General features: G+C 44.5%; 1 protein-coding gene across 1 annotated transcript in view; it reads right to left on the bottom strand.

The window, feature by feature from the left end:
* F13A1 (coagulation factor XIII A chain) overlaps positions 1 to 16,168 on the bottom strand; it is a 140,744-nt gene that overhangs the window by 77,145 nt on the left and 47,431 nt on the right. Inside the window, exons 5-6 of the mRNA XM_065912958.1 lie at positions 2,649 to 2,767; positions 353 to 460 (exon numbers count right to left, since the gene is read on the bottom strand). Of these exons, the coding sequence (XP_065769030.1) occupies positions 353 to 460; positions 2,649 to 2,767 (227 nt within the window). The remainder of the gene's footprint in view (positions 1 to 352; positions 461 to 2,648; positions 2,768 to 16,168) is intronic.

Raw genomic sequence — 16,168 nt, 5'->3', positions numbered from 1 at the left:
TTTATTTTATTTTTTTTGCTGCTCTTTGGTGTTTGATCAATTGATTCATTGATCGATTGATTATAGTTACTGACATTTCATCATGGTCCCTCTCACTCCCCAGGTAAAGATGCTTAAGAATAAGCGATCTGTTCTAGCATGTGATCTATTAGCATTTGTCTGAAGCCAAAGTCACATATAGTACTGAGATAAGAATTTAGTTTTATGGCACATGACAAGTTCGGGGAATTACAGACTCTTCCAAGTAAAAGTTTATTAAGTGTAAGTCACGACTTCAACAGCTCTTAATGAACTGACACCCATAAGGAGGCAAATGACATATCTAATTATAGTCATCAGTAGATGTTCTTACCATGGCCGACCCGACACGGCTGACTTTGATGGGATTCCCTCTGCCGGAAAGGTCCATATTTGCTTTGTCCATCACAAACAGGCAAGCGTCAAGGATGCTATCCTCAAACTATTTGGGGGGAAAAAATGAGAAACTACTTAATGTCCAATCCGCAAACAAGACATTCATTCTCTGCCAAAAAATAAAATGAGACCACAGCCTAATATTTAGAAATGTGTATTTCCTGTATGGAAATCACTCATGATCTTTAGTGTGAAATATTTAAGGTGGAAGGAAGGACACATCTTCTTTTAGTTTTCAATATAATGGATAAGAACTTAAAGCTAGCTAGAAGTATGAATAGAACTACCAGCAAGCTGCTGTGCCCAAGGGTCAAGAACGGGGACCCCCCTGCAGTCCGGTGGGTACGACTCCATGCTTCCAGTGTAAAGGGCGCAAGTCCAACCCTGTGAGGAACTAAGATCTCACCGGCCAGGCCATGGGGCCAAAAAAAGGGGGCAGAGAATGAAGAACTGGCTTGATGTTCTTTGGAAAATTGTAGGCTTAGTTGTAGGGTTAATTCAGAGGATCTCTCCTATGTATCGGCTCCCGGGGTATCCGGCAGTGGGATGGACCATTTACCAAAGTCAGGCCAGAGTCTCGAGACCTCAAAAGTCACATTAGTCCTTGTGCATGTGAGAAATAAATGGCTCTCACGTCCATCTCGGGAAGGCGCTTCAGGCCCGCAGCGCACGCACCATGAAGGGCAGGAGACCTCATGCAGAGAACCTCTGCCCACGGTTCCCTCTCTTCTGAGACGGGGTGGACTCCAGGGTCAAAGAGAGGTCAGGAAGGTTTAGAGAAAGATTATACTGTCAAGTCTGGCAGTCGGTTCAGTCTCCTTTGAAAGAACTCCAAACTACACAGAACACCGGAATTTTCCAAAAATGGAGCAAAGACAAAAATAGTTTTTAAAAATGGTAAAACTGGAAGATGATACCTATACTGCACCTCACTGCGCAGGAAATTTCCCTGAATACAGAAACCTTGTATGTTACCTACCCAGTGGTTAGGACAGACACCGCTGTCTTAATGGCTGATTACCAGGTAATTCTTGATTAAACTCCAATTCGAATACCAGCTCTGGGTGTCTCCTAAACTGACGTGATGGCTGCAGGAATGGTAATCGCACTAGCTCTCCAGATACGTAGAGAACTCACTACTCTGGTTCCTATGAGGCAGCATCTTGCAGCTGTGTCTGTGGGGCGTGACGGCGGTCAACAGGAACGGTAAAGACATCGTCAGAGAACTAGTTACGTTGCCTCATTGCAGAATACTGGCTTGGGTGGTTGATTGGGCTGAAACACCCAAATTAATGGGCTCTGAATGAGAGCAGAGAGAAACAGCAAGTGTGCTCCGGGGCATCTATCCGCATTGGCTAAGGGCCCCCCATCATGCTTGGCACCCTTTCCCAGGCCTCCTTGCTACCCACCTGAATGAGCTTTTTTCCTGGTTAGCTCGCTCTCTCTCTGTTGTTACACTGGGAGCATAAATAGAATCACATCTAAAGGTTAGGGATTAGGGACCCAAGGCAAGGACATCAGACAATAAGCTATGGTCACGGGTTGTATGTCACTCAGGTAGTGGAGGGCTTGGAACTGGGGAGCCAGGCAAGGATCCCCAAACAGGGGAAGAACACACTGATCCTTAGCCCGGCAGGACGTCAGAAATGCAGGTGGGCAAAGCTGGACAGTGGGCGTGTGATTCTCAACAGTTAGTTAGAATCAACCAAGATGGAGAGCCTGCTCAGGAGGCACTAGTGGTACAGAAAGTCTGCCAAAGCAGGAGACACAGGGGACACGGGCTTGATCCCGGGATCAGGAGACTCCCCCGGAGCAGCAAATGGCAGTTCAGTGTTCTTGCCTGGAGTAGCCTGGTGGGCTACGGTCCCTGGGGTCACAAAGAGTGGGACGTGATGGAGCACAGCAGAACAGCAGGAACCCAGGTTGGATACCGGAGTCTGAGCTCCTGGAGTTTCACTGTTCTGAAATGCCCAAGCATTTCTCACTGGAATGCCATGCCAACCATACAGGCTCGGATCTCTGTAACATTGTAATAACCGGAAATATGTGATTTCAGCTGATAAATTATGCAGGTGCCCTTCTAAGTCTGCACCCAGGCTGTCTTAGAGACGCAGATCCTGAAAAGCAGGAAATTGTGCTTGTCCAGTATTGACACTTACCACCCTGCAGTGATACATGGGACTGAAAATATGAGTGAAGATGCCCTTGACAATGACAAATGTTAAGTGGCTCACCTGACCGTAGCTCCAGCTCCTGCTCTTGATGTCATTGAAGTCTCCGTGAAAAATAACCCCGATATCATTCAGGACATATTCTTCTCTTTCTTTTTCATTATCCAAGTACACAGCATCCTCTGCATTGAAATTTAAACATAATGACTATTAACCAAACCAGAAAGTTTCTGCACACTTGAAAGTTTATTCTGATCATAAATTGCAATTACTCAACCAAATGGGAAAAAGTCTTTTGTTTCACTAAAGGTAGCTCATTTCACAATAGGTGATTTTAACAATGGTGAACAAAACTGGCCAAGATCAGTCTGCAAACGATGACTCTTGTCATCAAAATGCTGACAAGTTTTGACTGAGTTCCAAGTAGCACAATCAAACCGGTGAGCCTCCTGAAACATTTTAGTATTCTGGTGCATCAGTGGTTTCAGAATCAGAATTCTATAATGTAGATAAAAATCTGTAACGCAGATCAAAAAATAATTTCCAAAGTATTAACATTAAAAGAATTAGAGATGATTTTATAACAAGTCTGGGGCTTATTAGCAGGATGGAGAGTTCATGGGTCATGCCTGGTTTGTGGCCCATGAGGGAGAGGAGGGAGGCTGGGCATTGTCTCCTTTCAAGAAACAATCTTGTTGCATGTATTGGTAAGAGTGTGTCCGATCGGCCTCTCTGATCATCCTCCTCCACTGCAAGGACTTCTCTTATCTATTTTAGAAGCATTAGTTTACTGATTTTTGGCTGTGCTGGGTCTCCATCGCTGTGTGGGCTTCTCCTAGCTGTAGAGAGCGAGCGCTTCTCTGGAGATGTGATGGGAGGGCTTCTCAGAGCAGTGGTTCCCTTGTCGTGGCTCCTGAACTCTAGAGCACAGGCTCAATAGCTGTGGCTCCCGGCCTTGGTTGCTCAGCAGCAAGTGGATTCCTCCCGGATCGAGAATTGAACCCATGTCTCCTGCACTGGCAGGCGAATTCTTTACCCCTGAGCCACCAGGGAAACCCACAAGGACTCTTCTTGCCTGTGGCTCTAATCTCAGGAAAACCTTGCTCCCCGTCTGCCTACTGAGGAATCAGCCTGGTACTTATTCCCAGGCCAGGCATGAGAGCAGCAAAAGCATCTTTAACACACACGGGACCACACAGGAATAAGTTCTACTCGGGTCGGTGTGCATCCTTGGCAGCTGTCAGTTTCAGGTCTGAACGGAGACGTGGCTCATCACATTTCTCTGGCCCAGGTCGTCCTTGCCATCCTGCTACTTTCTTGGGGATCTTTCCTTCCCATTTCCTGGTAAGGCTTTTACCATCCCTCTGGAGTTGTTGTTGCTCAGTTGCTCTGTCGTGTCCCACTCTCTCTGAGTGGACCACAGCACGCCAGGCTTCCCTGTTCTCATTATCTCCCGGAGTTTGCTCAAACTCATGTCCATTGAGTCGGTGATGCCATCCAACCACCTCATCTTCTGTTGACCCCTTCACCTCCTGCCTTCAATCTTTCCCAGCATCAAGGTCTTTCCCAATGAGTCAGCTCTTTGCATCAGGTGGCCGAAGTATTGGAGTTTCAACTTCAACATCAGTCCTTCCAGTGAATATTCAGGGTTGCACATTAGAATCATTTGGGTAGATTCAAAAACTGTAGATTCCTGAGTTGAACTCTAGATCAATTGGATCAGAATCTCTGGGAGCAGGAGTGAGATCCAGGCAGCAGGATTTTTAAAAATGAATTAATTAACTAATGAGCTAATTTTAAGCTCTCCTGTGAGTCTGATATGCAGCCACAGTTGAGAACAAATGTCCCAGCCCCCTGATGTTACGAACGGTGGAAAGACCAGCAGCGTCAGCACCGCCTGGAACCTCATGAGAAATGCAATTTCAGGCCTCAGCTCAGACCCACGGAGTCAGAATCTGCATATTAACAAGGTCCCTAGGGATCTGTGTATATATTAAAGTTTGCCCGGTGCTGCTCCATCCAACCAGCTTGGATCCCCGTTCCGGGCTGTATTATAGCATTGATCAAATCTTCTGGAGATTTCATGGTCTGTTCTGCACTCCAGCACTTTCTTGTAACTTCCTTTCTGTTCTTTGCCTCTTGGCTACCATTTGCCTGGTTTCATCCAACTGTCAACACACGCATGCACTGACACACATAATCACATTTACATACACACTACTGCCCAATAAACTGCACACATTTAAAATATGTAATTTGACAACCAAAATAATAAACATAGGCATGCATGCATGCTAAGTCACTTCAGTTGTATCTGATTCTTTGTGATCCAAGGGACTGTAGCTGGCCAGGCTCCTCTGTCTATGGGATTTTCCAGGCAAGAATACTGGAGTGGGTTGCCATGCCCTTCTCCAGGGGATCTTCCCAATCCAGGGACTGAACCACTGTCTCTTATGTCTCCTGCGTTGGCAAGAAGGTTCTTTACCACTAGCAGCACCTGGAAAGCCCAATAAACATATATGTCACCCCCCAAAAGTTCCCTGTTCCTCTTTGTAATTCCTCCCTCCCAATCCTGTCCCAGACGTCCCAGCCCTGCCAGGGAAACATTAATCTGCTTTTTGTCACTGAAAGTATCAGGGTGCTTACTTCTTCTATTCATCTATTAAATGTCAGATTTTTCCTTTTTGTGACTCAGAGAGAGAAAAATTTATTGAATAAATAAATTTAACAAGATCTTTAATAGTGGTTCAGTGGTAAAGTATCCACCTGCCAATGCAGAAGACTTGGATTCAATCCTTGGATTGGGAAGGTCCCCTGGAGGAGGAAATAGCAACCCACTCTAGTATTCTTGCCTGGAAAATCCCATGGACAGAGGAGCCTGGCAGGCTACAGTCCATGGGGTTGCAAAGAGATACGACTCAATTGACTATACGGCAGCAGCATATTTAATAAAGAGAAGCATATTAAATAAGTCTTTAAACAGTGTAGTTTATTCATTTATGGCATGCCAGGATAAATGAAAAGAACTTTCATCTTAAAATGCTATGGGTAACCTATTGTGTAAATGTAGATATTTTGTAAAATATCTACCTTTAAACTGTAAATTGACACGTGTTTGGTCAGATTGTGTCAAGTTTAATTTTATTTTTTCTCTTTTTTCATATGAAAACTACTTTAGCAATAATTAATTCCATGATTACTACATTCTGCCATTAAAGGATGTTTGTTAGCACCCCAACACTGCAGAAATCCTGATGAGTATGAACTCATTCTATCCATCCTTGTCAATTAAGTTATTTCTTTCTTGACAAATAAACCCTTTGATACTTTCAACCAGAAGTAAGTCTCAGAGCTATTTCTGAGTAGAGTTTGTATGAAATAAAAGATGTTTAGATTTGGTAATAACTTTTCCAAGCTGACCTCTCTTGAGCAAGATACTTTTTCAGTGCTTTTGTTTTGTTAGACTACACTTTCCCTGAAATATTTTTGTAACACAAATTTTTTGTATTTTTGTCATTTGAAAAAGTTGTAGTACAGCTAGTCTGCAATTAAGTCACAAATTTAAAGCTGCTGTTGCCTTTGTAAGTCAAAATATAGGTGATTTTGTCCTGGTATATTGTCATTCCACCTGCTACTGGACCTAGAATCCCATGGATCTTCCAGTTATCATTCATTTCTTCACAGTCCACAAATGAAGAATAGGAACTTCAGTGAAAGCATCTATTAATCCTGTTGGGAGGTGAAACTCATTCCAACAGAATTATTTTCTAATTTTTCACTAAAATGATGATACAGACTGAGAACATATCACTCTGAAATTGGAAGGCATTCTCACTTAAGGCTCCAAAGTGCCTTACTCAGCTGAGTTCCAGGTTACTAGTCATAATTTTATTCACCCATTGGAGAATTTGATTCATTTAAATGTTGGGAGATGGCCATTTTAAACTACTGTTGTATATGTCTGTTTGGGGAAGTTACAAAAAGAAAATAAGAAAGAATATATATGAAGGGCGAGGCCGGCTATGTTTCCCACACAGCTGTGCTTTTCCTCATATGACTGACAAATTAATTTTTGCATTCACTGCTTCCCTGGTGGCTCAGACTGTAAAGAATCTGCCTGCTATGCAGGAGACCTGGGTTCAAGTCCTGAGTTGGGAAGATCCCCTGGAGAAACAAATGGCTCCCCACTCCAGTATACTTGCCTGGAGAATCCCATAGACAGAGGAGCCTGGTGGGCTACAAAGAGTCAGCCATGACTGAGCCACTAACACTATGATTTTTCACCAGTAAACATTATTACTAGCAGATTTGCCCATTTCCACTGCCCTTGCAATACTTTGAAGTGTTTCAAACAGAGCATACTATAATAATCAGAAACTTCATTCCATTATAAGAAAATATCAAATAATTAAAAAAAAAATAGCATAAAAACTCATGATGCATTTTCTCTTTAAAGAATCACATTTTTTTTTTTTTTTTAGTTCTGTCTACTGAAAAGAGCTAGAAAAAACAACCAGTGTAACAGCAGCAAGTGCCCTTGAGCCTGATTATGGTCTCTGAGTGCCATTTCTCCTCCTCTCCCCTCCCCATTAAAAGGTATCCGGGCTCCTTAAGAAAAATGATTGGAGGTCTCGGTCAGGGAAATGTGTAAGGCTAGCCTGAAGTGCTTCTTCCTACCAGAAAACAAGGGGGCTGTTAAAGATTCTAGGACTCATGACAAAGAAATCAGAAATCAACTTAAAAAAACTCCCAGTGACCAAGAATGGCACAATTAAAATATCAAAAATAATAGTCACTGCAAAAGATTAGGACACATGAAATATTTTAATATTTGTAGTTTCATGGTAATTTAAAAAAATGTATTGGACACCATTGTAGGGTACTACAAATCAACCCATTATTCTAAGAACTTAGAAATAAGGAAAGAGCCATGTATCTAGACTTGCTTATATGAATACTACCTCAAGGCACTGAAATCACTGATGCTAATAAATGCAAAATGAGTGGGAGATGAGACTGTCACCATTCTGCAATCCCTAATGAATTGGTGGATCTAGGTTAAAATCGCTTTTAAAAGGCTAATGGGGAACTTCATAATGGATGGATGAAACTGATAACCCCGATCCCACTGGTAAATCTGGACATCACAAAAAAACCGACATGCAGACACTGTGTCTCCTGGTAGGATGAATGCCCAGGAAGCACACAGCATCTGACTTAAGAACCAGATGCTTCCTCAGGGCTCTCTCCACACCTGCTCCAAAAAAAAAAAAAAGGAAACAATTCACTTACAGATGAATCTGACTGAGTCTCCAGTCATGTCTGACTCTGCAGCCCCATGGACTGGAGCCTGCCAGGCTCCTGTGTCCATGGAATGCTACAGGCCAGAATACTGGAGTGGGTAGGCTTTTCCTTCTCCAGGGGATCTTCCCAACCCAGGAATCGAACTCAGGTTTCCCACATTGCAGGCGGATTCTTTACTGCCTGAGCCACCAGAGAAGCCTCTAGGTAGAACTAAAAGCTTAATAGAAAATTCAGGGGTTAGAGAAACATGAGACTTATGCAAATATTTGCTATCTCTTGTCTTTTTGGTGATGGCCATTCTAACAGCTATGAGATAATATCGCATTATGGTTTTAATTTGCATTTCTGTAATGACTGTGGCGGTGGTGCTTTAGTTGCTAAGTCGTGTCCGACTCTTTTGCAACCCCATGGACTGCAGCCTGCCAGGCTCCTCTGTCCGTGGGATTTCCTAGCAAGAAAACTGGAGTTGGCTGCCGTTTGTTCCTCCAGAGGATCTTCCCCACCCAGGGATTGAACAGGTGTATCCTGCGTCTCCTGCATTGGCAGGCGAACTCTTTACTACTGAGCCACCAGGGGAGCCCCCTTTATATACACACATATGTGTATATTTTAAAGGACAGTGTATTCAGTTAACGGTCAATTAAATATAAAACTTGGCTTCGCTGGTGGCTCAGACGGTAAAGCGTCTGCCTGCAGTGTGGGAGACCTGGGTTTGATCCCTGGGTCGGGAAGATCCCCTGGAGAAGGAAATAGCAACCCACTCCAGTACTCTTGCCTGGGAAATCCCATGGACGGAGGAGCCTGGCAGGCTACAGTCCATGGGGTGGCAAAGAGTCAGACACGACTGAGAGACCTCACTCAACTCTCACATAAATAAAACTATTCAGAAATACATTAGATGGATGGACGTTCACCAAAACGGTGACAGTGATTTGTAGATCTCTGAGTTTTGTTTTATGCTTTCATTATTTTTTGTGTCTGTGATAAGACTTTCATCATGAGAAAAAAAGTTGTTTTTAATCTGGTTGAATTTACATGAAACTACCAGTTTAAGAAGATCTTAACAAGTTCAGTTTTTTTTGCATTATTTTTTCTTCAAGAACAACACGGTGTGCTCTCTTTATTATCAGTTCCTTATCATCAATAGATGTCTTCATGCAGTTATAACTCTTCCCCTTCTTTAAGTCTCCTCTGCGCTGTCCTTCCGGCACGGGCTGGCTGAAGCCTTGTTCTGTAGTGACCTGCGTATGCTGCAGTGACATGCCCCCGCTGCACACAGCCTGTTCTGGGAGTTCATGATTTCCGGAACAAGTATGTGAATAGTGTTTACTCCATGCAGGAACTTTCTAACGTGGTGCAAAAACAAACTTATTAAAACTCATCGTGAGGACTTCCCCGGGTGGCTCAGTGGTAAAGAATCAATCCCTGATCCAGGAAGACCCCACATGCCTGGGAGTAGCTAACTGTGCGCCCCGACGATGAGCCTGTGCTCCAGAGCCCAGGGGCTGAAACGAGAGAAGCCGCTCCGTAGGAAGCCCCCTGCCTCGAGGAGGGGTGACCCCCGCTCTCCACAGCTAGAGGAAAGCCTGCGCAGCAGCAAAGACCCCGCACACCAAACAGATAAGTACATACGATCGTTTCTTTAAAAACACCCCATGGCGCCTCTCAGAGGAAGGCACTGCATTTCCCCACTTCACAGATGAGGAAACCGAGGAAGAGCCAAGAAAAGTATCTTTCCCAAGGTCATTGTGCAGCTGAGAGGCGAAGCCAGGGTTTGAATACCAAGCTGTCCCCCAAATAGACTATGATGCTGAGTCCGGGGGATCAAGTCACTGTCTCCACATAGCCCGGCGCACTTCGCCTGACAACGTGGCAAAATAAACGCCACCCACTGCAATGAGAGACGGGGATGGATGTCCGAGGCTCAGAGAGTGAGAGGCAAGTCCAAGAGAATGAAGGATTTACTTTTGGGCTTTGGGTTATTGTTGATGAGAAGTCATAAATTTAGGTGGCAAGTCATGAATAGGAAGGAGTTCTGTAGCTTGAGTGTAGCCCACCCCTTTCCTTCCAGCCACTGAATTAAAACTCACCTCGAAACAGGCAGGCATAATCATGACTCCACAACAAGGCAAGGGGATCAAATGCGGAGCCTCGATTTTAATTTTAAATTTATTTATGATTTTAAAGGAAGATTGAATGTGGAAAGCAGAGCTTTCTTTCCCCTCTTTTTATTCAGATCTGTCACTTTGAAATATAGTTGTCCAAAGCTAGGATTAAAAAAAAATCTCATCACCATGGAAACTCTGAAAAACTCTGTGTCTGATAGGCTGACAAAAACAGGAAAACTCAATCATTTGCCTCTTGAGATGTTGTTGGTTTCGGGGGGTGTGGTTTTTGTTTGTTTTAAAAAAATTTCTTTTATTAGTTTGAAAGGTGTAGTGAGGTTTTCTAGATGGAGGTGGGAAGAGATTGGTTCTGCACTTTAGTAAAATGAAGGATACTATTCTTTTATTAAAAGGAAAAATAAGCTGACAAGCAACTCACTGTTCTAGTCAACCAACAACCTGAACTGTGAGAAAGTAGAGCGTGTGTGTGTGCGTGCACACGAGTGTGCAAGTGTGGGGACTATACTTCTCAACTGTGGGAGAGCTGATGGGAGAAACCAGGTCTAGAGGGCTGTAGAGCTGGAAGGGCCGCACCAGGGACCTGCTGACAACCTCTTGATCCTAAGTGACCTCTGGCCAACAACCAGCTCCAACAGTGAAACCCACAAGGAGACTCGGCGCCATTGCTGAGTGTGGGTTCATACCTCCGTGCGCTTTACCAGGGCAGACCTTCAGCATGCCTTGTAAACAACCACTCCTCCTGGGTGACTACCAGGAGGCAAGGGGTAAAGAAGAATGGCCTCATTGATTTTATAATTCCTCCAGTGGGAGGAGTAGCGCAGCTAAAAAAAAAAAAATAGAAAATTGTGAGCTGAGAACTGCTAGGACTCACTTCCAGGGCTGATTTCTGGCCCCCTTGGAAATTACCACTGCCCTCCCCACCCAGAGAAAGTAAGAATTTATAACAAACATGTAAAAATGAATGCTAAGCCTATTGATTTTAGTATCTGCATAACCTCAGAGGGCAAAGGAGGGCTATTCATCACCACCTGGGCTGAAAATTTCCTTTTGCTTATTTTCATGCGATTTTAAAGTTAAAGCAAGCCCTACTTCTAAGGTCGTTAAAGTCAAGCCTGGCAAAGGGATCAGAGAAAATCGTGGAGCTAGAGTGCTCTCCTTTATTTTATCTCCAATGAGACTCTTGAACAGCTTAAGTCACAGTCTGGTTCTGTTTGAGATCCATTAGAAACAATGGTGGTTTGACCTCTTCAAAAAAGGCAAAATGTCTCACCTTTTTGGTAAAAGGAGAAGTTTTGAGTGAGGAATTAGAAGCAACTTTGGGGACTTTCCTGGTGGTTCAGAGGGTAAAGAATCTGCCTTTAATGAGGGAGACCCAGGTCCGATCCCTGGGTTGGAATGATCCCCTGGAGAAGCAAATGGCAATTCCCGTCCAGTACTCTTGCCTGGGAAATCCCAAGGACAGAGGGGCCTGGCGGGCTGTAGTCCACGGGGTTGCAAAGGGTTGGACACGACTGAGTGTCTAAGACTTTTTACTCCCCTCCCCGTTATACAAAAGCTGAGTCCAGTAAAGACAGAGGCAAGACCTGCTGGGTGGGTGTCACAGCGCTCCAGGGACTGACCCTCTCTGTGGAGCACATGTCACTCCAGATTGGAGTCATCATGATATGGTTTTCCATCTCAAGTACATCAGAAGGGTGGTGACCCCTGAGGCTGTTTTCTAGGCAGATGATTCCCACCTATGGGCACTGGGAAACCCTGGAGTATAGTTACTGCTGAGGTTGACTGTAGCCTGCCAGGTTCCTCTGTCCATGGAATTCTCCAGGCAAGAATACTGGAGTGGGTTGCCATTTTCCACTCCAGGGGATCTTCCTGACCCAGGGATTGAACTCAAGTCTCTTGGGTCTCCTGCATTGGCCGGAGGATTCTTTACCACTGTCCCACCGGGGCTCAATCACTGTCATTTCTGACTCTGCAAACCCATGGACAATAGCCTGCCAGGCTCCTCTGTCCAGGGGATTCTAGAGGCAAGGATACTGGAGTGGGTTGCCATGCCCTCCTCCAGAGGATCTTCCCGACTCAGGGATCAAACCCACATCTCTTATGTCTCCTGCATTGGCAGGCGGGTTCTTTACCACTGAGCTACCGGGAGAGCCCCTGGAGTGTAGTAAGGACTGGCATTTCCAGCATCTGCGCTTTATTTCTGGAAGGGTCCAGAGCCACTGTCTTCCTAAAATGGTTTAATTCAACCTCCTTAGGGGCCTGCTTTTGTGCCGGTGAACTCTGGAATGAAACCAGCGCATGAGACACCCAGCAAGTCATTTCTAAACTGTTGGGTCTATACCCTGCAAAGAAACTGCATCATATCATCGCTCAGGCCAGCTTGGGAAGTTTAGTTGATTTGTGCTATATTTCCAGTTTTGCTGGTTAAGGACTTTTTAGTGTACTTAAATATCTTTAGAAGACAGACTATTCATGAAGCAATTCTACAAAGAAAAATGTCAGATATTCTTTACTTAGCACATATTCTCAAAGGGAGCCTGTGCCCTTGTTGGGATGTTTAAATTTTTTCTTTTTTTGCAAAGAAAACTTGTTTGATCTTTTAGCTATCAACCTGGTTTTATTTTTATTTATTTATTTTTAACAGTGGGCTTTTCCAGCGTTGATTAGAACACCATAGAAGCTTCCCAGCTGGCATCTACTTCCTGTTTCTCTTATTCCACAATACAGGACACCAGTGGTTCTGGTTCTGAAAATAAAAGAGCCTGTTGTTCAGTTGCTCAGTCACGTCTGACTCTTTAGACCCCATGGACTGTAGCATGCCAGGCTGCCCTGTCCTTCACTATCTCCCAGAGTTTCTTCAGACTCGTCCACTAAGTCGGTGATGCCACCCAACCATCTCATCCTCTGTCGCCCCCTTCTTCCCCTGCCCTCAGTCTTTCCCTGCATCAGGGTATCCATGTTTTAGCCCCAGCTGGTTTCCTGATTTTCTGGATGACCTTGAAAATTTTATGTAATACCACAGGGTCTGATTTATCTTTTGAAATATGAAGCTAATAATCCCCTCCCTGCCTCTTGCAGCAGTGGTTATTAATTCAGTTTGGCAAACATTCACGAGCCTTACCTCTGTGCCATGTTAGACTGAAAGAGAAAGATCCTGCTTTCTGAAACACAGAATGCAGGAAGACGCCAGCTTTGAGCATCCTTTGAAGGTATGTGGGAGGAAGGATGAAGAAGGAGGGGATATATGTATACTCACGGCTGATTCACTTTGTTGTATGGCAGAAGCTAACACAACATTGTAAAGCGATTGTACTCCAATGACAAAAAAAAAAAAAAAAAAAAAAAAAATGAACCACCCAGCTCAGGAATTCTAAATGAAGTGAATCGGCAGCTGAATTCTGGAATAGACTGTCCAACCCTGCTCCTTCCAGAAACAGCTTCAGACCTTGAATCTGGGGTCATCCATGTGCCACTGAAAATAATGTCTACTGTGAGCTCCCTGGGTTCCCTTCTGATTGATGTCACACCAGATAACGCTCACTTGCTGTAAGGATGAATGGGCCTCTACTGATTCAGACACTTGCAAGAGAGATATATGCTATTTCGGTAAATACAAGGCCTGAATGCATAAGGGCTTCAAATTGTCACATAAGCTCTGTTAAAACTTCTTAAAAATTCAGTTAGCCAACCATCTGACTGCTAGGGGCTGCAGAGGGTGCAAAGATAATCCACTAGCTCGTTGCTCCCACTCCCCAACTAGGCCAGGGCCCCTATCACATGTTCTTGTTCTGCCGTGACGCCTTTCCCAGCTTTTCAGTGTTGTAATTCATGTTTATTAACAGCTCATTTGTGAAACCGTCACCAGATGCTCTTTGAGGACGAAGATTGTCTTTTTCACTAATATATTCCCAGTGCCTACTTCAGCATTGATCCTTAATATGTGTGAATGAATAAATAATAGTGCTGTGGTACCCAAGGGTAATTATGCTGTCATGAGCATTGTGGGAGATATACTATTACTATTTGTGGATTGATGAATGAATGGCTCTAGCCTGAGGGTATAAATTCTGGTCTGGGCTCAACGGTCTCCAAGAGGAAGGGGTGTCGGTCATTGTTACCCTGGGAATACCCGGCCTGGTACATCGCTTCGTTCTGCACTGAAGGGTCTAAAAGACCACATATAATTACGAAGCAAATAGTACAAGAATGAATGTCAAAATAATATACAGTTTGTTCATATTAATTACTTCCTATTAAAAGCATCCAGATACTGGAAATTGATTTCTTTACACTAAATTTGATAGATTTCTTTGTTTAAAGGAAAATGCAAAAATTATAGTGAATAAAAAGTTAGAGGGACTTCTTTGGTGGTTCAGTGGTTGAGATTCCAAGCCGCCAATGCAGGGAGCACAGCTTCAATCCCTGGTCAAGAAAGAAAGGTCCCACATGCTGTGCAGTGAGGCCAAAGTTAAAAAATAAATAAAGAAACAAGGGAAGAAATCAACCACTTGGGGGAAATGTTAGAAATACCAGATGCTAATTTAGCATCAGATGCTAAGAGAGAAGTCTACACACATGTACCCACAGCACACGTCCCCCACGCACTGTGCATGACTTTGACTTTCTTCAAATGCTAAGGCATGGGGTTACACTGACAGCTTATCTGTGGTGATGGGTGCAGTGAACCTAGAGAGCATTTACTTGGAATGATTAAATCAATGCAGCAAGCGTTTATTAAACATTAAGTATGTACCAGACCACTGAGACACCTGCCAATGCAGGAGACACAAGAGATGCAGGCTTGATCCCTGGGTTGGCAAGATCCCCTGGAGAAGGAGATGGCAGCCCACTCCAGCATTCTTGCCTGGACAATCCCAGGGACGGAGGAGCATGGTGGGCTACCGTCCATAGGGTTACAAAGAGTCGGACACGGCAAAGTGACTGAGCAAGCGTGCATGTACCAGATACTGTGCTAGGATGAGGTCTGGGTGAATTCACCCAGGGAGCATCGGTGATGGGGAATGAGGTGGGAAACAAGTGGTTAAGAAAAGGCGAGCCCCAGGAAAATGACTGATGCCCCATCAAAGAGGGCTGTCAAATGTTGCCCCGAGGACTAGGCATAGGCTGGGATGTTGACATCTTTCAGAGTACACGATCTGGCACTCATTCTAGACGACCAATCTGGAAAGGTTTGAACTGAAATAGGAAAACGCATTCAACAGTTCAGAGTTCCTGAGTGGTCAGAAAAGTGAGATGACTTCACACTAAACGCCCAACTCTCCTGCTGCCTTTGTGGGTTCAGCTGTCTCTCCAGCACCCAGAGAAGGGCTCCTTTCTGGGATGGATCTGAAGCCTGGTTAGCACAATTAAATAAAAAAGCTAACCAATAATTCTCCCTCCATCCACCCCTGGCCTCCGTAACTCGGTATGGCTATTGATCCCCAGTAATGATTTAGTGATTAAGCAGGATAAATTGCCTACGAATGCAAAGCAAGCTAAAGGGCCCGCAGCAACGCAGCGGAACACTCCTTATCAATCACTGCTGTACTTGCCTGCGTAGTTTTCAGTCCAGTGTCCTGAGTCACCTTGGACTTCACTTCCATGGTGCGTGTGTGGTATCTGCAGCATCTTGCCCACCTGGCTTTATTTTGACAACTTCTGATTTCCTCTTGTGTGATCTTTTCCACTTGGGCAGTGGTCTCTTTTTAAATCTCCTTCATTATCGCCAGACCACATCTCGAAGAGCCCGTGTTATGAACTACGTGTGTTACGTTCTGTGTTAGTGCGCATGCAAGCGTGACACTGCTGACTGCGGAGCTGCAGTGTATCTGGCTGTGTGTGAGGTTCGTTGTGCAGCCCCCCCCCCCCGTGTTGGACTGTGCTTCGGGTTCTGGGCTGGGCAAACCACAGGCTGTTACCATCGACCTTGAACCTTGTCTCATAGATAAGGATTAGTGGGTATAAGAGGATGGGGGAGGCAGGTGGGGAGCATAGCATTAACTCAAATACTGGAATAGATAACTCAAATAAAGGGTCAGGAGGATCCAGATTTAGGTTACACCCGAGCAGAAAACTTTGTTCACTGATTGTCTGTATTTAAGTTCATATCCACCCTGATTCAAGTGCAACTCTCATGTTCAAAATCAGCGTTAA

The sequence above is a fragment of the Muntiacus reevesi genome, chromosome 20 (assembly GCF_963930625.1).
Source record: "Muntiacus reevesi chromosome 20, mMunRee1.1, whole genome shotgun sequence".
In the NCBI taxonomy this organism is placed as follows: Eukaryota; Metazoa; Chordata; class Mammalia; order Artiodactyla; family Cervidae; genus Muntiacus; species Muntiacus reevesi.
Note: the sequence above shows the minus strand (reverse complement) of the source record. Positions and strands in the feature narration are given on the sequence as shown.